The sequence below is a fragment of the Mauremys mutica genome, chromosome 18 (genome assembly GCF_020497125.1).
Source record: "Mauremys mutica isolate MM-2020 ecotype Southern chromosome 18, ASM2049712v1, whole genome shotgun sequence".
NCBI classification, from domain to species: domain Eukaryota; kingdom Metazoa; phylum Chordata; order Testudines; family Geoemydidae; genus Mauremys; species Mauremys mutica.
The window spans coordinates 29,037,783-29,060,465 of record NC_059089.1 but is presented as its reverse complement, the minus strand read 5'-3'; the positions used below and the strand labels follow the sequence as shown (position 1 = coordinate 29,060,465).

At 45.4% G+C, this 22,683-nt stretch overlaps 1 protein-coding gene and 1 long non-coding RNA gene across 7 annotated transcripts in view; one reads left to right on the top strand and one right to left on the bottom strand.

Annotated features, from left to right (window-relative positions):
* RALGPS1 (Ral GEF with PH domain and SH3 binding motif 1) overlaps nucleotides 1-22,683 on the bottom strand; it is a 394,703-nt gene that overhangs the window by 111,010 nt on the left and 261,010 nt on the right. For all 6 annotated transcript variants that reach the window (XM_044992949.1, XM_044992950.1, XM_044992947.1 and 3 more), the window contains 2 exons: nucleotides 16,568-16,705; nucleotides 2,798-2,891 (listed from right to left, as the gene is read on the bottom strand). In XM_044992949.1, the coding sequence (XP_044848884.1) occupies nucleotides 2,798-2,891; nucleotides 16,568-16,705 (232 nt within the window). The remainder of the gene's footprint in view (nucleotides 1-2,797; nucleotides 2,892-16,567; nucleotides 16,706-22,683) is intronic.
* LOC123352597 lies at nucleotides 6,767-9,036 on the top strand. The gene is made up of 3 exons (XR_006574237.1): nucleotides 6,767-7,093; nucleotides 7,883-8,008; nucleotides 8,805-9,036. It is a non-coding gene; the product is annotated as an uncharacterized LOC123352597 (long non-coding RNA).

Sequence of the window (22,683 nt, the reverse complement as noted above, 5' to 3'; positions counted from 1 at the left end):
ACTAAATTTTAACATTCAGAGGCAAACACATATGAAAAGTCAGACTACTTTTAATATAGAGCTCACACTGTACTTAATTTGTACAACAACATATAGTGTGCAAGTGTTCAGTGTGTATCTGTGTGCACAGCATGCAAGTCTTTTCCTCTCTCTTTCTGTTTATGTTGCACATATGAAGTGAGGAGAGGGCAATGAACACACAAATCCCACCATTAATATAATGGTAGAAATTCTCCTTTTTTTATAATATATGATGTATTTGAAAAACGTTTTGTAGATGTGAGGTTTTTCATTTGGAAGACTGTGCAAAACAATAAGCAGAATTATGACATAAAATATCACTGTTCCTAGATCTGCTTTTAATCTGATCCCCTGATCCAAAAACAATAAACTTGTCAGAACCATAAACAAGGCTGATCTTCTGCAGTGAAAAAGACAATGTTGATTTGGCTTCTCTAGTTGGAGGTTATCCTAGGCAACGGGACAGATTATGGAGGATATTCTCTCCATTTGAAGTCTGTCTGGACACATTCATGCAGTTCTGGTATCAGTCCCAGAAGAATGTCTGCTTTGTATGTTATTTCCTTTAGAATGATTCTCTCATCTGAAGCAGAGTAAAACTCCAAACATATTAATCTTTTATATGGCTCCACACTGCAAAATTAATTATTCCATACTTTATCATAAATGGTTTGTCTCAATTACTGTTTGGCTGAAGAACTGTAGTATATATGCACTGGTTTGAAGCAGAGCTGAGTATAACAGCTTTAGAAATCTGAGGTATCTCCAAACATGGGGTATTTGGAAGCCCACAGGAAGGGTCACTATTTTGTTTCATGCTCATTGTCTTCATATCCGTCTTGCCTATTTTTAAGAGACTGATCTTTCTGTTAACAATGTCTACACTAGCAGCAACAGACATATGCATGATAGCTTAGTACCACTCTTTAATACTAGAAGCAACTGAAGTAAGCTCAGCTATATCTGAGAAATAAATGCAGGGTAGTTTGGTGTGATGCAGTTTAGCCCATTCTTTAGACTGGCACATACATGATCCTGAGGATTGCAGAAGTGACACAGGGACCCTCAGTTCCCCACTCTGGAAAATGAATGTGTATATGCGGCCTCTTTCACTCTGGCATGTTGGTTTGCTCTTGACCTCAGCTTCTTGAGTGAGTGTTGCTTTACACACACCTGACACATGAAAGTAGTAGCCTGACAAAGCGAGCCTTGTTTGCTGTGAATTAGCCTGGTATAACTATTCAGTTGTATTTAACAGATATTGTGTACATCATTTCAGATAGCATTAAGTAACTCATAGAAGGGACCATTCTGTTCATCTAGTCCAGGGGCCGACAACCTTTCAGAAGTGGTGTGCCGAGTTTTCATTTATTCACTCTAATTTAAGGTTTTGCGTGCCAGTAATACATTTTAATGTTTTTAGAAGGTCTCTTTCTATAAGTCTATAATATATAACTAAACTATTGTTGTATGTAAAGTAAATAAGGTTTTTAAAATGTTTAAGCTTCATTTAAAATTAAATTAAAATGCAGAGCCCCCCCCCCGGACTGGTGGCCAGGACCCGGGCACTGTGAGTGCCACTGAAAATCAGCTTGTGTGATGCCTTCGGCACGCGTGCCATAGGTTGCCTACCTCTGATCTAGTCTGACCTCCTATATAACACAGGTCATACAATTTCCCCAAAATAATTCCTAGAGCAGAACTTTTAGAAAAACATTCAATCTTGATTTTAAAATGGTCAGTGATAGAAAATCCACCACAACTCTTCATAAATTGTTCCAATAGCTAATTACTCACTGTTAAAAAATTATGACTTAATTCCATTCTGAATTTGTTTAGATTCAACTACCAGCCATTTGACCACGTTAGACCTTTCTCTGCTAGACTAAAGAGCATATTACTAAATATTTGTGTACCATGTAGGTATTTATAGACTGTAATCAAGTCACCCCTTAACTTTCTCTTTGTTAACTAAATAGATTGCGCTCTTCAAGTCTATCACTACAGGTCATGTTTTCTAATCCTTTAATCATTCTCATGGCTCTTCTCTGAATTCTCTCTAATTTATCAACATCCTTCTTGAATTGTGGACACCAGACCTGGACACTGTATTCCAACAATAGTTGCAGTAGTGCCAAATACAGAGGAAAAATAACCACTTTACTCCCATTCAAAATTCCCCTGTTCATGCATCCAAGCATCATATTAGCCCTTTTTACCACAGCGTCGCACTGGAAGCTCATGTTCATCTGATTATTCGCCACTGCCCCCACATCTTTTTCAGACTCTCTGCTTCCCAGGATATAGTCCCTCATCCTTTAAGTGTGGCCTGCATTCTTTGTTCCTAGTTATACTTTACATTTAGCTGTACTAAAATGGATACTGTTTGCTTGGGTCCAGCTTGCATCCCAAGCCAACAGAGTTTGCATCCCAAGCCAACAGAGTTTGCAAGGGAACATCCAGTTTTAGGGATCCTGAGTGCCATTCCCAGTACAAGGGTACACTGTAATAAGACAGACACTTGATTTTTATCCATTTTTGCCTTTGCAAAAGCGAAAGAAATACAATTTTGGAACTGATGTTAAGAGTCATAAGGACTACTGCCAGCTGGGGTTTCACTCAGATGTCCTGACAATATCTGCTCAGTTTAAAAATGTTAAAAAAACCCTCTACTTACAGTTCTGTCAGAGATTTTTTGTATAACTCCTACTCAAGCTAATAGCCAGGCCATCTTTCCATTAATATATGCAGAGGTGGAAGAAAGTATGGTACTTACTTATAGTTGTCATCTTCCACAAACTTTTGAAGTTCCTCAATGTAGCGGACAGACTTTAAGTACTTTTGCACATGGGGTAAAGTTATGAGATGATCTGTAGAGTATAAAAAAAAATAGCCAAGATAAGTCTCTACAACTGCAAAAATAAAAGCAATTCTTCTTTAGCTTCTATGAATGGAATCAAAAGGAGACCATAACTCCCCAAGGGAGAAACTGTCTAGGAATATTATTCTGTTAGACTGTCCGAGAATGTTAAGGATTTTACCAAATAAAGGCTTGGTTGTCATTCAGTCTATCGATGAAATTCAGCTTCTGATTTTACTAGGAGAATTGGGCGTTTTTAATATGTGCTCTCAATTTACAAAGAGAAAAGTGGAGGTTCATATATTAATGAGCAAACCTCAGACAATTTGGTTCAAATACACAAATATTTTGGATTCTTATTTGAAACTTAATGGCAAGAAGCATCAGGACAAGATTTCATTCTGAGAGTTCAGATGTGAGAAAAAGGCACCAAAAGGAACATGGCTCCCTTCTTACTTCACATCTCCCTCTCCTTCCCAACAGGGCCCTGGAGCCTTCCACTAGGTAGACTCTGATGAGCACCAAAAGAAGAGGTTACTCATCTTGTGCAATAACTGCATTCCTTCAAGATGTGCATCTTTATGGGGTCTCCACTTCAGGTGCACATGAGCCTCTCGAATCCTTGCTCGGCAATTTTCCATTAGCAGCGTCCGTTTGGCAAGCACATGCGCCCTATGTCTCCTTATGCTGGACACCAAGGCTACATAGGAGTATGTGGTAGAACTGCCCTCAGTTCCTTCTCCACCCAAATGTCCCTTAGAGGACAGTCTGAGGCAGAGGGGAAGGAGGGCCGGTAGTGGAGCACCCATAGGGACACACATCTTCAAGAACTGCAATTACTACACAAGATGTGTAACCGCTTCTTCTTCTTTGAGCAGCATCCCCAGAGGGAGGAGGGATCTTCAGAATTCACTCTAGAACTGAAGACCAGTGCTGCCGTGTCAAATGCCACATCAGATCTCGCTGCATGGATCATAGTGTAATGTTCAGAAAATGTATATACTGTCAGCCCCCTACATGGGCTTCATATCTCAGATACTGGCACATTCTTAAGTAACACTGTGGAGGTTGCTTGTGATCTGGTTGAATGTGCTATCACCATTTGGGGGAGATGAATGCCTGTAGCATCATAAGAAATGAATATACAATCAGATATCCAGAAATATCTGAGCAGAGATTGTGGACCCCTTTGATATATTTGCAAAGCAGATGAACAGCCTAGATTACTTTCTAATTTGTTTGCTCCTATCTAAGTAGTAAGCCAATGCTCTTCTAACATTCAAGGTATGAAAACTGGTCTCTTGCAGAGAGCTAAGTGGTACAGGAAAAAACACTGGGAGATAAATGGATTGATTAAGATGGAACTCTGAGAATACCTTAGGCATGAATTTAGGATGTGGACATAAAGATTAACTTCAGCGCACAGAAAGATAATCTAACACATAATCAAACATTCTATTTGTAAGCACCTAGTAAAAAATAAGATAAGTAACAGTCAACATGGATTTTTCAAGAACAAATCATGTGAAACCAACCTAATAACCTTCTTTGAAAAGGTAACAAGCCTTGTTGACAAAGATGAAGCAGCAGATGTCATATATCTTGACTTTAGTAAGGCATTTGACATTGTCTCAAATGACTTTCTCATAAACAAACTAGAGAAATACAGCCTAGATGAATCTATTATAAGGTGGGTGCACAATTGGCTGGAAAACCATACACAGGGTGTAGTAATATCAATGGTTCTCAGTCAAGTTGGAAGGGCATATCAAGTGGGGTCCAGCAAGGATCTGTCCCGGGTCGGGTTCTAATCAATATCTTCAAAAATGATTTGGATAATGGCATAGAGTGTACACTTATAAAGTCTGTGGATGATACCACACTGGGAGGGATAGCATATATTTTTGAGGATAGGATTAGAATTCAAAATGATCTTGACAAACTGGAGAAATGGTCCGAATTAAATAGGATGAAATTCAATAAGGACAAATGCAAAGTACTCCACTTAGGAAGGAATAATCAGTTGCACACATATAAAATAGGAAATGACTGCCTAGGAAGGAGTATTGAATAAAAGGATCTGAGGGTCATAGTGGATCACAAACTAGATACGAGTCAACAGTATAATTCTGTTGCAAAAAAAAGCAAACATATTCTGGGATATATTAGCAGGAATGTTGTAAGCAAGAAAGAAGTAGTAATTCTTCAATTTTACTCAGCACCGTTAAAGCTTCAGTTGGAGTACTGTGTGCACTTCTGGGCATCACACTTCAGGAAAGATGTGGACAAACTAGAGGAAGTTTAGAGGAGAACAACAAAAATGAAGATTTAGAAAAAACGACCTGCAAGGAAAGACTGAAAAAAATGGGTTTGTTTAGTCTGGAGAAGAGAAGACTGAGGGGGAAAAAGATAAAAGTCTTCAAGTATGTAAAAGGTTGTTGTAAAGAGGAGAGTGATAAATTGTTCTCCTTACCACTGAAGACAGGACAAATAGTATCGGGCTTAAACTGTATCAAGAGAGATTAAGGTTAGACATTAGGAAAAACTTCCTAATTGTAAGTGTAGTCAAGCACTGAAACAGATTACTTAGGGTGGATGTGGACTCTCCATCATTGGAGGTTTTTAAGAACAGGTTACACAAACACCTGTCGGAGATGGTCTAGATAATCCTGCCTCAGTGCAGAGGACTGGACTAGATAACTTAAAATCATAGAACATCAGGGTTGGAAGGGACCTCAGGAGGTCAACTAGTCCAATCCCCTGCTCAAAGCAGGACCAATCCTCAACTAAATTATCCCAGACAGGGCTTTGTCAAAAGCCTGACCTTAAAAAACCTCTAAGGAAGGAGGTTCTACCACCTCCCTAGGGAACCCACTCCAGTACTTCACCACCCTCCTAGTGAAAAAGTTTTTCCTAATATCCAACCTAAACCTCCCCCACAACTTATTGAGGTCCCTTCCAATGCTACATTTCTATGATTCTGTGATGACTGAATGTGGCACCAATTCAGGCAGAAGGCGTTGGCAATACCACAAAAGGAAGAATCTCTTCCATTTCTGCAAGTAAGTAGTACAGGTTGACTTCTTTCTACTTTTTGGTAACACCTGTTGCACTTCTGCAGAGCAGGAGGATACTAACCCATGAACGACCAAGGTACCATCCCCTGAGGTGGTGAACCCCTAGGTTGGGGTGAAGCAGGCAACCCGTAGCCTATAAAATGAGATGAGGAGTGGTTGGAAGCTTGACTGGTGGTTGGACACATAAATGAAGCAGGGAAGGGTACCAAGTTTGTCTCAGCCATGTCAGCTCTATAAGGACAACTCTGGCCTTGTCTGTCTGATTTTGTTCATCACCCTTCATATCAGCGGTGGAGAGGTAAATGCATAGAACAGACCCTTCCTCCAAGATAGAAGAAAGGTGTCTCCCAAAGCGTGGTGGCTCAGACTTCTCTCGAGCAGACAAGAGGACACTTTTGGTTCCTGGAGATGTCAAAGAGAGACACCTCTGGCACTCCCTATCTTTGGAATATGCTGTAGAGAATATGAGAGTTTGGAGTCCTGGGAGAAGCGTCTTCTGAAAACATCTGCTGTGGTGTTCTGAATACCTGGGAGGTAGACCAGTGAAATTTGGATTCGATGAGCTATGCACCAGTTCCCTCGTTTAATGGTTTCAGTGCACAGAGAGGGGAATCATGCTCCTCCCTGCTTGTTGGTACAGAACATGCTGGATGTATTGTTCGTCATGACCCTGATTGATTTGCCTCTGAAGAGCGGTAGGAAATGAAGGCAGCCCTGAGTTCCAGTACACTGATGTGGAGATTGGTTTCCTGAGTTGTTCATCTGCCCTGAGTTGTGAAGGCATTGAGGTGAGCTCCCCATCTCCAACACTGATCCATCTGTTAAAGTTATTGATGGGGCTGGACAACAGAAAGGAATTGCCTGCACTGATGTTGAGTTGATTTTTCCACCAATCTAAAGAATTTCTCACTTGCAGAGGAATTATCATCTGCCCGTTCAAGGTGTGTCTGGCTGGAGAATAGGTCATTCTGAGACAACACTGGAAGTAGCAGAGACATAGCTTTGCATGATTGGTTAAAAAGGTGCAAGAAGCCGTGTTATCCCAGGAGTGAAGAAAATTCCTTATTGTGGTCTGAGGTTTTCCCTGAATTACCTATACCAGACTTGACAAAGTTACAAATCTGTCTAAGGGAAGGTAAGCCCTGGCTGTCAACAACTCTAAAGGCACCCTGTTGCAGGGTGGTCACCCACTCATGCCCTGAAGGGCTTAAAACAACCCTGGGAGAGGGCTGCAGTGGGGGGAAAAGCTAGGCTGATTTGGGGAAGCAGCCACAGGTGGGGCCACAACCCAATCAGACCACAGTTGGTCCTATAAGAGGGCTGAGGGCCAGAGACTGAGATTCTCTCTCTAGCTTTCAGAGAGAGAAGGACCTGGCTGCCTGGGAAGCTGAGAAGGGTATCTAGGGTGGAGCAGTGCTGGGGAAGGGCAGAGGGAGCTGGGGAGCTCCAGCCTAGCAAAGCCCCAGGCTGCAGGCCAAGCTAAGGGCCCACAAAAGGGTACTAGGGCTGCAGAGGGGCAGCCCAGAAATAGGCAGAGGCGGCTGGTCCAAACCCCACTTGCCGACAATGAGTGGCATACAGACTGCAGTCTGCCCCAGGAACCGGGGGCTAGATGGTGACTGGCAGTAGCCACTGAGGCAAGATGGAGATAGAGGGTTGCAGGTTCCCCTGGGAGGGGAGACCCAGAGAGAGGGGGTACTGCGGAGGGCAGAACCCCTGGGCAAAGGGCACTGGGGTCTGGGAGGTACATGGGGGCCAATGGCAGGTGAAACATCAGCCAGCAGAGGGCACCCGAGAGCTGGAAAAGTGCTAATTCCCTGGACAACCAGCAGGAGGTGCCGTGCTGGTGAGTCATTGCCCCACCACATACGCCTATAAACTCTATCTTCTGTACAAGGGTTAACAAAGATTTTTTTTCGTTCAGCTGAAGACCCAACTCCTGGAACAGAGCAAGGGCTGTCTGGGTGGAAGATAGCATTGCTTTGGAGGAACAACCCTCGAGTAGCCAGTTGTTGAGGTACGGGAAGACTAGGACCACTTCTTGTCACAGGTAAGCAGCCACTACTGTCTGGATCTTCGAGAGTACCCTTGGGACAGAAGAAGGACTAAAGGGAAGAACATGGTATTGGAAATTATCCCGGCCTATAGTGAACTGTAGGTATTTCCTGTGCAATGGGTATATCGTCATATGGAAATAGGTATCCTGTAGGTCAAGGGCTGAAAACGAATCCACTTCCTCCAGTGAAGGAATTATAGCTGCCAGAGTCACCTTCCTGAACTTTTGAGACTTTATGAACTTGTTTAGAATTCTTAGATCCAAATTAGGGTATTCATCCTCTGTTGTTCTTTTGCACAAGGAAATACTTTAAGTAAAACCCTTTGCCTTTGTGAGGCAGCAAAACAAGCTCTATTGCTCCTAATCAAAGGAGACAGTTCACTTCCTGTCTCAATAAAAGCTTGTGAAGGCATCCCTTAAGAAGAGTGGGGCAGGGGGGGAGGTTGGAAGGGAGGGAGGGATGTAGAATGAATGGCATAGCCTGATGTTATAACCTCTCTGACCCACTCTAGTGATCTGCTTCCAAACATACTGGAAACAGGAAAGACCATCTCCAAAGTCAGGGAGATGGGCAAACGTAGGCAGCCGTGAAACTAGAGGTGTGGGAGGATTTGAATGCTTGACTGACTCTCAAAATCATTGCTTTGAAAATACTGGGTGGTCATGGAAGGCATTTGAGCGGCCCTCTTTCTCTGGAATTTATGTCTTTCCATGGGAGGTTCGGTAGATCTATAGAATCCAGAGAATCTTTGGACAGTCTGTGACATACTAAATCCTCTCTTATTTGTAGGTGTATGAATGCCCAGGAATCCTAAAGTAGACCTATAGTCCTTCAGTGTGCGCAAGGACTCATCCGTGTTTGCAAGGTCTCCAAGGAAAGTTTACTGCCATTGAAAGTAAAGTCCTCAACAGTGTTCCTAACTTCTCTTGGAAAATCTGAGTTAGCCATGATGCCCTGTGTATAAATACTGCCATGGAGATGGACCTGGTAGCAATGTCAGCAGCATTCAAGGATGCTTGAAGAGCGGTTTTGGCCAATAACTGGCCCTCTGAAATGATGGATTGGATTCCTCCCTATGTTCCTGTGGCAGATGTTCAATAAAGGCTGTAATGTATTATAGTTTGTAAAATTATATTTGCCGATGATGGTCTGATAGTTTGTGATCCTGAATTGTAGGGCAGCCGATTAATAGGATTTCCATCAAAAAAAGTCCAGTCTCTTTTGGTCTTTGTCATATTTAGAGAAGTGCTGCTTATCTCACTCATTTATCATGTCCACCACCAGGGAGCTAGGTGGAAGAACAAACCCTCAGAATCTTTTGGTGGTGGGAACAGAATACTTTTTATCTGCCCTTTTTCACTTTTGCGGAACAGTAGCAGGTATTTGCCATATAGTCTTAGCTGGATCCTGTAGTCCCTCATTAATGAGTACCACCACCTTGGAGAGTGTTGCTGACAGCAGGATATCCAACAGTTTTTGCTTCGTGTCCTTTATCTCTGACTGGAATTTGAAGAGTATCAGCTGCTCTCTCTTTATGAGATCTTGAAATTTCCAAAAATCGTTGGCCATGGAAGGTGGCAGAGGCATAAAAGACGGTTACTCACCTTTGTAACTGTTGTTCTTCGAGATGTGTTGCTCATATCCATTCCAATTAGGTGTGCGCGCGCCACGTGCACGTTCGTCGGAAGATTTTTACCCTAGCAACACTCGGTGGGTCGGCTGGGTGCCCCCTGGAGTGGCGCCGCTATGGCACTGGATATATACCCCTGCCGACCCATCCGCCCCTCAGTTCCTTCTTGCCAGCTACTCCAACAGTGGGAAAGGAGGGCGGGTTTGGAATGGATATGAGCAACACATCTCAAAGAATAACAGTTACAAAGGTGAGTAACCGTCTTTTCTTCTTCGAGTGCTTGCTCATATCGATTCCAATTAGGTGATTCCCAAGCCTTACGTAGGCGGTGGGGTCGGAGTGAGATGTTGCAGAATGCAAAACTGCTGAGCCAAAGGCTGCATCATCTCTGGACTGTTGGACCAGTGCATAATGTGAGCCAAAGGTGTGGACCGAGGACCAGGTAGCTGCATGACATATCTCCTGGAAGGGTACGTGAGCAAGGAAGGCAGCAGAAGAAGCCTGAGCCCTGGTGGAATGTGCAGTGAGGTGGCGCGACGGAACATGGGCCAAGTCACAGGAGGTGCGGATGCATGACGTCACCCAAGATGAAATCCTCTGGGAGGAGACAGGTAGGCCCTTCGTTTGGTCTGCCAGTACGATGAAGAGTTGGGGCATTACGAAAGGGCTTTGACCGCTCGATATAAAATGCGAGCGCCCTACGGACGTCTAGGGAGGGCAATTGTTGCTCCCTTCGCGATGAATGTGGCTTCGGAAAGAAGACCAGAAGGAAGATATTCTGGTTGATATGAAAGGCCGACACCACCTTAGAGAGGAAGGCTGGATGTGGTCACAACTGCACCTTGTCCTTGTGAAACACAGTATACGGTGGGTCCACCGTGAGAGCCTGAAGCTCGGAGACTCATCTGGCCGATGCAATGGCTGCAAGGAAACCTGTCTTACAGGACAGGTATAGCAGCGAGCAGATTGCCAGTGGCTCGAATGGGGCAGTCATAAGTCTGGTTAGAACGAGGTTGAGGACCCAGGTTTGGGCGGGGCGGCGACTTGGGGATATAAGCGCTCCAAGCCCTTGAGGAACCTAGAAGCCATAGGGTCCGAGAATACGGAGCAGTCACTCTCCCCCGGGTGGAAGGTAGAGATGGCTGCCAAGTGTACCCTCAATGATGACACCGCCAGGCCCTGCTGTTTGAGAGACCAGAGGCAGTCCAAGATGGAATGGATCCGGACCTCGGTGGGAGTAACATTGTGCGTGTCGCACCAGCAGGAGAAACGCGTCCACTTGGCCAGATATGTTAACCGAGTGGAAGGTTTCCTACCACCCAGGAGAACCTGTAGTACCGAGGCCAAGCAACCTAACTTGGTTCGGTTTAGCCACGCAGCAGCCATGCTGTGAGGTGCAGGGATTGCAGGTCTGGGTGGTGAAGTCTGCTGTGATCCTGCGTTATGAGGTCTGGCCAAAGAGGCAGGGGAATCTGGTTGGCTATCGACAGGTCTAGCAACATGGTGTACCAGTGCTGCCTGGGCCACGCTGGAGCGATCATGATCAGGTGCGCTCTGTCCCTGCGGAGTTTTAGCAGGACCCTGTGAACCTGCGGGAACGGTGGAAAAGCGTACAGCAGATGGCTCGTCCACGGCATCAGAAAAGCATCCAAGATCGAGCCCGGGGAGAGGCCTTGGGATGAGCAGAATGTCTGGCACTTTCTGTTCTTGCGAGAAGCGAAGAGGTCTAAGCGGGGAAAGCCCCACTTCCGGAAAACGGAATGGATAACGTCTGGACGAATCGACCACTCGTGAGACAGGAAGGATCTGCTGAGGCGATTCGCCAGAGTGTTCCGGACCCCTGGGAGAAAGGACGCTACCAGGTCTATCGATTGGGCTACGCAGAAGTCCCAGAGCTGGATAGCTTCCTGCAAAAAGGGGAGGACCGTGCTCCTCCCTGCTTGTTTATGTAATACATGGCCGTTGTGTTGTCTGTGAACACTGAGACACAACGGCCTTGTAGGTGCTGCTGAAACGCCTGGGACGCAAGGCGGACTGCTCTCAGCTCTCGGACATTGATGTGCAAGGCCAGCTCTTGAGCTGAGCAAAGGCCCCGAGTGCGAAACTGACCAAGGTGAGCACCCCAGCCGAGAGAAGAGGCATCCGTCGTGAGGGACACCGAGGGGTGAGGTGGATGGAACAGCATCTGTGCACACACCAGGGAGGGCGTCGAGCACCAGTCGAGGGAGCTTAGGATGCTCAGTGGGATCGAGACGATCATGTCTATGCTGTCTCTGCCCGGGTGGTACACCAAGGTGAGCCACGATTGGAGTGGACGGAGGCGAAGCCTGGCATGTTTGGTTACGAATGTGCAGGCAGCCATGTGACCCAGGAGACCTAGGCAAGTGCGAGCCAAAGTTGTAGGGAAGGTCCGTAGACCTTGTATAATCGTTACCATCGCCTGAAACCGAGGCTGAGGTAAGCAGGCTCTGGCGAGATTGGAGTCCAGGATGGCCCCAATGAATTCTATTCTCTGTGTGGGAACCAGAGTGGATTTCTCTATATTGATCACCAGGCCTAGATGCAAGAATAGGTCCTTGACGATGCCCACATGACTGGTAACTTGGGCCTCGGAGGTCCCTCGAATGAGCCAATCGTCTAGATACGGAATGATGACGGTTGGCCACAAACCGGAGGTACCTTCTGTGTGGAAGATAAATGGCAATGTGAAAATACGCGCCCTTCATATCGAGGGCGGCATACCAGTCTCCGGGATCCAAGGATGGGATGACGGTCCCCATGGATACCATGCGGAACTTCAGCTTTATCATGAACTTGTTGAGCTCCCGCAGGTCTAGGATAGGTCTGAGACCTCCCTTCGCCTTGGGGATTAGGAAATAGTGGGAGTAGAACCCCTTGCCCCTTTCGTCCTTTGGTACCTCCTCTATAGCTCCGATGGTGAGGAGCGTCCGCACCTCTTGCAAGAGGAATTGCTCGTGAGAGGGGTCCCTAAAGAGGGACGAGGACGGAGGGTGGGAGGTGGGGGACGAAATAAACTGGAGGCGGTACCCAAGTTCCACAGTGCGTAGGACCCAACGATCTGAGGTTAGAAGGGACCACGCAGGGAGGAAAAAGGAGAGGCGGTTGTAAAAGGGAGGGAACGGATCCTGGGTAATAACTGGTACGCCGTCCTCGGGCGTGCTTTCAGAAGGTAGGCTTTGGCCCCATTGGTGGTTTAGAGGGACCCTGATTTTGGCCCCCTTGGGATCCTGACTGACGCCTATGACCGCCTCGGCCACGCCTGCTGGCAAAGTTCTGTCTTTGTCTAGGCACAGGGTAAGGGCAGTGAGGCTGGGGACGGAAAGGTCGGTGCTGAGTCACCGGCATGTGCATGCCGAGAGAGTGCATAGTGACCCTGCTGTCCTTTAGGCTTTGCAGCCTAGGGTCAGTTTTTTCGGAGAACAGGCCTTTGCCAACGAAGGGCAAGTCCTGCATAGTATGCTGCAGCTCCGGGGGAAGGCTCGACAACTGGAGCCATGAAATGCGCCTCATGGCAACACCCGAGGCCAGAGTCCTGGCAGCGGGGTCAGCTGCATGCAACGAGGCCTGGAGGGAAGTTCTCGCCACTTTCTTCCCTTCTTCCAGGAGGGCAGCAAACTCTTGACGGGAGTCCTGAGGAACCGACTCCGTAAATCTGCCCACCGCCGCCCAGGTGTTGTAATTGTAGCGGCTAAGCAGGGCTTGCTGGTTTGCTACACGGAGTTGCAGGGCCCCTGCTGAGTACACCTTACGGCCCAGTAAGTCCCTTCGCCTAGCCTCCTTCAACTTAGGGGCTGGTGCCTGCTGGCCATAGCGTTCCCTCTCATTGACGGACTGGACGACCAGGAAGCAGGGGGGAGAATGTACATATAGGTACCCGTAGTCCCTGGAGGATACCATGTACTTGCGTTCAACTCCCCTGCCCGTGGGCGGGATAGTGGCTGGAGACTGCCAGATGGTATCCGCATTGGCCTGGATCGTCCGAATGAACGGTAGGGCCACTCTAGTGGGGGCATCAGCCGACAGAATGTCTACGACCGGATCCTCTATCCCCGAGACTTCCTCCACTTGGAGGTTCATATTGAGTGCCACCCGTCTCAGGAGGTCCTGATGGGACCTCAAGTCGATTGGAGGAGGGCCCGAGGAGTACGTTTCTGCCACTGCCTCATCTGGGGAGGAGGAAGAAGAAAGGCCGGGGACAAGCGGGTCCTGTGTGGGCTCGTGCTCCTGGACGACCTCCTGTTCCGGTGGGATCTGGGAGCCCAGTGGCTGAACCAGGGCTTCCTCCGTACCGGTCAGAGGGGGATGGCTAACTGTTGCCTGTGGCACCCAGTGCTCTGACGGAACAGAGCGAGATGGGATCACAGGTACGTCTTTGGCATGGTGGTACATCCAAGTTGTCCAGGATGACCACTGATGGGGGCCAGGGTCCTGGGCCTGAGGCTCCTGGAAGACTCTGGTGGGCACATCCGAATCACCGTCCTGTGCGTATGAACTGCCCGCGCGGGACGACACTGATGCATGTCTGGATGGCCATGGAGGAGCTGAAAAGTCCTGGGCAGAGTCTCCCTCTCTAGCTGACTTCGCTCGACGCGGCACCGGGGATCGGTACCGGGAGGCATACCGGTACTGGGAGCGAGAACAGGACCTGTGACCGGAGCGGTGCCAGGAGGTCGACAGAGATCTCGAGGCTCGACGTCGGGAGTGGCTACGAGAGTCACGGTGCCTGGAGCAGTGCCGGGAGCTGGATCGGTGCCAAGTGTACCGGGACGGCGAACGGGACTCTGACCGGTGCCGCGAGTAGGACTGGTACCAAAATGGAGAACGGTGCCGGGACTGCAAGTGGCGTCGGGACCTGGATTGGCGACGGACCGAGAACATCTGCGGGACTGTGATCGTGAACAGTGCCGCTCTGCGGTGCCGACGGAGGGTGGTCTGATCAAGGCAGGCTTGCCGATCGACTACATAACCCGCACCGGCGGTGCCGGGGGTTGAAGCAGAGCAGACGCTGTCATTGCAATCACTCCCTCGCCATGGAAAGTGTCTCCGGCGTGGAGGGAATAGTGAGCTTAACCACGGCTCGTACCGGGGAGCTTTCAGGCACCGGACTCGAAGGCTCTTGCGTGGCCAGAGTCGACAGTGCCGATATTGTCGGTGCCACGGCAGGTATCGGTGCCGGGAGGTCCAACTTAGTATAGCGCTCGGGCTGCGGAGCAGGCGGCTCAGATGCAGCAGGAGTCTTGTGCCTCTTCATCCTCGGGGAGAGGGCTCCGTGCCGAGTGGACGGCAGTGCCAGCGACGGCAGTGCCGAGAGGTCTTGGCGGTACCGGCGCGACCCGGTGCCGAGGGAGCGCTTCTTGAAGACTGTCCAGCGCTCGGTGCCGAGGGCGGAAGAGTAAGAGCTGCCTCCTTCAGAAGTTGCTTGAAATGAAAGCCCTGCTCCTTTTTTGTTCTCGGCTTAAAGGCCTTACAAATGCGGCACTTATCTGTTAGGTGAGATTCCCCGCGGCACTTAAGACAGGAGTCGTGGGGATCTCTTGTCGGCATCGGCTTGCGGCAGGCCGAGCACGGTTTGAAACCCGGTGAACCGGGCATAGACCCCGGCACCGGGCGTGGGGAAGGGGATAATCCCCGAACCCCTCTGAACTATAGACACTAACTATGCTACAAACGAATAAAGTTAACTACAATTATATAAATCTGAACTACATACACAAGAATTAATGAGAGAACTACGAGTAGCTAGGGAAGTGGAGGTCAGCTAAGCCACGCTGCACTGTTCCAACGACCGACATGGGTGGTAAGAAGGAACTGAGGGGCGGATGGGTCGGCAAGGGTATATATCCGGTGCCATAGCGGCGCCACTCCAGGGGGTGCCCAGCCAACCCACCGAGTGTTGCTAGGGTAAAAATCTTCCGACGAACGTGCACGCGGCGTGCACACACCTAATTCGAATCAATATGAGCAAGCACTCGAAGAAGAACCCCTTATTTGGAGACGAGGATGTAATAGATATTTGAGGGGTGGCTTCTTTATCCAACCTGACCTCCTGCTCTGTAAATTTCTCCGGTGGGGGGGCTGTTTGAGGAGGAGAGGAGTATTTGACTTTAGCTTCCTTACGAGATGGTACCAGAGGTCTGACAAATTGCTGCCAATAAGCAGCCAAGGGCCCAGTATGGCCGTTGGCGGTGGCATAGAGGAGTGGGGGGTGGAATGCAGGGTTGGTTTCCCCCACCCTTGTTGACAAGCACAATCTGCCCTGTGACTGTCAAAGAATGGGTTCCTGAAACGATATGTCAGAGAACCCTGAACAAAAATAGAACAGACTGACTCGAAGTCTTCTTCATCCTCCTCAATATTATTCAACAGAGGAACACTCCCAGAAAAGAGTGGAGAGTCCTGCGGTACCAGAGGACAGTGGTGGTCTGGAGATCAGGGTCTTGGTATGGAGAGGTGCTTGACTCCATGAGGAGCAGGGACTCCAGTTCATCCAGGCAAGAAATGGTTCCAGTGAAACATCCTATTTTCCTCATCCGAACAATAATAAAGCAAAAACAAAGAACAAGAATTAAAATAAAAATGAATAAAAATCAACCAGAGTATTAGTCTAGTAAAATCCAAATGCAAGAGCCCTGGTTCACTAAATACTTAAGTTTTAGCCTGCATATGAAACACACTGTTCTAACAAAGCTTGCATACTAGTTCCATTAACAGAGAACACATATTATGATTCAACTGTCTAATTTGGTATTAAAACCAAAATTATACAGGAACAGAAGTAAAGCAGTGCTCTATTCACTTACATTATCATGTCCCTTTTCATATGAGGCAGACATCTCCTAATGATTTATTATATTAATATGAATGAAGACTTTACAATACCAACAAGACAAAAATTACCAACCATAGCTACAGGAGACTTGCAAATCAGCTATTATTCGGAGGATATTGTTCATTTGATTGGATCTTTGTTCATTTTCCATGATGCTGCCAGATGCAGGATATGCAGAATCAATGTAGATTAAATCCAAGAGATATATTCCTGAAATTAAAGATTAATCAAATGTTTTATAAAGAAATAGTCATCTAAGTACCGACAAACAGAACACCCAGGAACCACCATCAATCCACCTGTGCCTTTCCCATTGAACAAATGGGGAGATTATTAACAGCAAATAGCTTGAGTTTTGTGTAATCAAAAATGTAAAATTTGGACATCAGGTCTGTGACAAGAACATAGAAAACTTTGGACAACGTACACTTACAAGGAAAAATTTCTCTTATACAGAACAGGCCAAACTTCAGGGTATACACTTCATTAAAACGTTGTCAGGTTTCAGAATGGTAGCCGGGTTAGTCTGTATCAGCAAAAACAACAAGGAGTCCTTCTGGCAGCTTGTGGCATCTACCAATGTGATATATGCCATCATGTGCCAGCAATGCCACTCTGCCATGTACATTGGTCAAACCGAACAGTCTCTATGCAAAAGAATAAATGGACACAAATCTGACATCAGGAATCATAACATTCGAAAACCAGTAGGAGAACACTTCAATCTCTCTGGTCACTCAATAACAGACCTAAAAGTGGCAATTCTTCAACAGAAAAACTTCAAAAACAGACTCCAACGGGAAGCTGCAGAACTGGAATTAATTTGCAAACTGGATACCATCAGATTAGGCCTGAATAAAGACTGGGAGTGGTTGGGTCATTACAAAACCTAAACCTAATTTCCCCAACACTAATTTCTCCCTACTGTTACTCACACCTTCTCTTGTCAACTGTCTGTAATGGGCCACTCTCTTACCACTTCAATAGTTATTTTTCCTCCCCTGGTATCCTGCTGTTAATTGATTTATCTCATTAGACTGACCTCACACTTGGTAAAGCACCCCCATCCTTTCATGTATTTATACCCGCTCCTGTATTTTTCACTCCATGCATCTGATGAAGTGGGTTTTAGCCCACAAAAGCTTATGCCCTAATAAATTTGTTAGTCTCTAAGGTGCCACAAGGACACCTTGTTTTTTTTTAAATGTTGTGTTCACTCTAGAAAATATTATGGAATTATCTCCATGGCAAGTTACTAAGGGCCTGATACTGCATGATCCCGAAGAATGAAAAATCCTCGACTTCAAAGAAAGTACTGTAAAAGCATCAAAGAATCCTGTGGCACCTTATAGACTAAGGATTCTTTGCTGCTTTTACAGATCCAGACTAACACGGCTACACCAAAGAAAGTACTGTTCTTCAAATTTGCCCCATTTGATTAATTTGTACATTATCGCAAGTTTTTGGTTGGGCCTAAGGGTTGGTTATCTCTAAGGTTTAGTAACACAAAGGGGAGCAATTTTAGGTTTTCAGTATGAAGTGATTTAAAGGTGCTTGTAGCTGTTACCATTTAAGAGTGACTAAATGATTAAGGGAGCAAGATTAAAAAGACTGGGACTATTCAACTTGGAAAAGAGCTGACTAAGGTCTATAAAATCATGAATGGTGTGGAGAATGTGAATAAGGAAGTGTTATTTACCCTTTCACATAACACAAGAATCAGAGGTCACCCAATGAAATTAATGGACAGCAGGTTTAAAACAAACAAAAGGATGCTCTTCTTCACATGATGCACAGTGAAACTGTGAAACTCATTGACATGGGATGTTGTGAAGACCAAAACTAAAATTGCATTAAAAAAGAACAAGAAGTTCATAGAGGATAGGTCCAGCAATGGATATTAGCCAGGATGGTCAGGGTTGCAACCCCATATTCTGGATGTCCCTTAGCCTCTGACTGCTGGATGCTGGGACTGGATGACAGGGGATGGATCACTTGTGATTGCCCTGATCTGTTCATTCCCTTAGTGGCCAATGCCAGGTTCTTCAATCGGAAGACTGGGCTAGATTGGTCTAACCCACTATGGCCATTCTTATATTTTGATATTGTTCTTATGTTCTTAAATAAGGTGGTCTAGTGTTAACTGATGAATTTTTACATTTACCAGAAAATAGCACCTGACATTGCTATGCTAAGGTCCTGGGGGTTTTCAATGATCACAGAAATTTGGTAATTTTATTACCAAAAATTATAATTATTCACATTTCTGTGATGCTTTTCATCCAAATGGGTCCCAAAGCATTTTATGGACTGGGCCAAATGCTGCTCTTTGATAGACATAGGCAGCTCAGACTGAGGCCACAGGTAGAGAGGTATATGCACCCAGGAGCAGAATGTGGCAGTCTGATATCACTATTCTTATAGATAGATATTATAGATGTGCTTCAGACAGATGAGATGAAATCAAATTGTGATCTACAGAGTTCGTATCTCTTACATGATAGCAGGGCCTTATGCAATACATCCATAACTATATTCAGTTTCATATGATAGCATTACAAAGCCTTGCTAAACACACTTGGCAGATAAGCCAATTCGGAATAACACACATCACTTCCAATAACATTGAAGATAAGAAGAAAATAAATTCCACAAATGTTAATTTTAATTACTGCCAATATACAGCATTTTTCTGAAAGTCATTAATAGGTCAAAGAAATCGCAGCTCTCTTATAACTGTAAATAGAAACACACACACCCAACTTCTCTGGGAATAATTAAAGCAGCTCCATATGCAGCACAGAATTCAGTAAGACCACAAGGCACTTGAAATGTAAATAGTACACAAATTACATATACACCTCTATCTTGATATAACGCTGTCCTCGGGAGCCAAAAAATCTTACCGCATTATAGGTGAAACCGTGTTATATCGAACTTGCTTTGATCCACCTGAGTGCGCAGCCCCGCCCCCCCGGAGCACTGCTTTACTATGTTGTATCCGAATTTGTGTTATATCAGGTCGTGTTATATCGAGGTAGAGGTGTACTTTAATTACATGATGAAATACTATTTTTCCCATAGAACCTCAGCCTGAGTGAGACTTGTCACACACAGGTTGGAAGTGTAAGAGGGGAGAATTAAAGTTGCACAGACAACCGTAATAGTAGCATTTCCTAACTTTCAAGTTCATGACTTTACAACCTATACAACTTTGAACATATTTTTGTATGTAATTTACACATACAACCCAGCACAATTGCTAATGGTTAGAAATGGATACAAACCAATGCCTATAAAACTACTAATAGTGAAACTTTTGACATAAAAAAGTCAATAATAATATTTGCAGATCAGAGTCTACAGGATGCTGTGCATTTAAAGGTAGAAACCAGTTTATATAATATTTGCTTAGTGCAAAACAGACTTGTAGCAAGTCATGCTGAGGCTGGTCTTTTTCATATGTGCTAGCAGAGATACTCATTATGTTTGTGATTCAACAAGCAAAACCACAGTTTTATGGGAGAAAGGATAAGGCAGGTGTGGATTAATATTTTAATAATAATGTGCCTGTCATTTTATTTTATTTAATATTTGTATTATAGTAGCATCCAGAGGCAACAATCGGTATAAATACTGGGACAGGGAATGTATCTACCTGTAAACAGCGGCGCCAACTTTCTCCGGCGCTGGTGGGTGCCCCCCCGCACCTTTCCCTGCCCCAACTCCACCCCATCCCTGCCCCCATTCCAACCCCATCCCCAAAGTCCCCGCCCTAACTCCGCCCCCTCCCTGCCCCATTGGATCCCTTCCCCAAATCCCCGCCTCAGCCCCGCCTCTTCCCCCAGCATGCGGCGTTCCCCCTCCTCCCTGCCCTGCGAATCAGCTGTGTCGCGACACAAGGGCTGGGAGGGAGAAGCAGGACATGGCAGCACGGTCACGGCGGAGGTGACTTGGAGCAGGGGGGAAGGACGGGGCCAGGGGGAGCTGAGCACCCACCAATTTTTTTCCGTGGGTGCTCCAGGGCACAGCACCCATGGAGTCGACACCTATGCTTCTAAGGGATTGCAAGCTAAAGACAAGCAATATATGACAGGTGGAGGAAAAGATGTATACAACTTTTATATACATTCACTATTTTTGTCAGTGTTATATTGACATAAATACATGAGTATTGACTTTACCCAGCTCCCCTCAGACATTGTGGCTGAAGCAGGACTTGTGCAGGCATTTGAAAGGAAGGGTGGTGCCTTGCAGATCAGCTCACGGAGGGCATTCCATTTGTAGGGGGTCATCATTGAAGAAAGTGCAGAGGCATAGGTGAAATTTCCATTCTCGATTCAAAGAAGGCTCATTAAATGGATGATAGCTGGTATTTATTCAGTTGTTCCATCATAGAGTGTTAGTACAGCTGACATCTTTTTCGGTATTGTAGGATTGAATCAAAGTGAATCTGACAGCAGTAGAAAAAAATCAACGAGGAGATGTGGCCAATTGTAGGGAATCCAAATGTTTTTTCACTGAATGGGAGGAGAATGTATTGGACAATTCAGAATATAAGGATTGGCCGTTCTCAGAAAGTTTTGAGAGACTTTGGTATCTAGTAAAGCTTTGGAAGAGGCTAAACTCAGTTATATGTTACCTGGAGGAGTTTAAATAGGAGGGAAAGGTAGAGGTGTGGCTTCCACCTTTGTCATATTGCTCTTCTCTGTAATAATATGAATAAAACACCTAAAACACCAAAATGTCAAGGCTATTGTGAAACCAGTTTGCTGAAGGGTGAAAAACAGGGCTAAATGCTTATATGTTTGGATGAGGGAGCGTAATCAATTAATCATGATAATTTGTGCAGCACTGATGGTAAATTTTTAAAACAGAGAGCTATGAGTGCTCAAGTCCTCTGGACAAACCTGGCAAACTTGTCATTCTCACGGAGTAAAATGATTTTCCAGCCAATTGGATGCTTTGAACCTACTGATCTCATCATAAAACCAGCAGGAGATTTTCTCTATGTGAGCCTTGAACAATCCCGATGCCAGAGGGCTCAGCTGAAAGGTCTTTGATTTCATTATAGCATTTCTGAACACAAACACTGGAAGGTCATACTGATAATGTTGAGTTGTCAGGACCCAGGTTTTCTGGTGATAGTAGAGAAACCCAAAAAACCACTCCACATTCACTTTTATTCCATCAAATATTAAGATTGTATATTTTAAAGGTTTTTTTCAGCAGACAGTATGTACTATGTGCTACTAGATCTAAACTCCTGATTCTAAAATAATTACTATGGCTGAATATTCTTCACTTCTTATGGAGCAATAAAAACCCTCAGATACTTTTTCTCAAACATAGAGAGCATACATTTAAGTTCTTCAAACCTATACAATTAACTAATATCTTGGAAGAAATACTGAAAAATATTTAGTATGAACGATAGGAGAGAATATTTAATATGTACAATTATTTCGAATTAGAGTAGTTTACCGTATGTAGCATCAAAACCAAGAAGGGGACACATGAACAAAGGCTGACTGAATATTGTAATACTCGGTACTATAACATAATATTATAATATGGTTCAAGTCACACAAGATTAATTTCTCATGCTAATTTTCACTGCAGTAAACCAGAAACATATAAAGCTTGTGATCACAATTTCATTGCTACTAATGTTTATGTTTAGGCCATGTACATTTAAGTTTTTGGTCCTGTTCTTGTTCCAGGCAGAAAACTGCACACTGTGCTGTGAAACTGAAGAATTGACTAAGAAAGAGGAGGTTGTAAAACACAATATTTGTGGAAGGGATCCTCAGCCAAATGAGTCTTTTATCTGGTTTTCATTTGAAGTAGGTCACTTTGGCAACCACCCAGTTAGATTAACAATAGCTTCCCCATTAGCTATGAGTAGGTTATGCAGCAAAGCTCCCCCACCTGCATTTGATCATGTTAGCATACTTCAGGATGAACTCATAAAGGGCATTCAGGAATCCAGAGCTGACAAAAATATACTGCCTTTGTGTTTTTCATGCTCACAGCAGGTAAAAAAAGAGAGGGGACTCCTCTTAACTGCTCCATGTGGAGAAATAACTCGTTGACCTCAGATTTCTGATCAGAGTGGGGCTGGGTTAGATTAATCTCTCCCCCCTCCCATTAAGACTGTCTTGAAGGTAGAGTAACAAAATATAAGG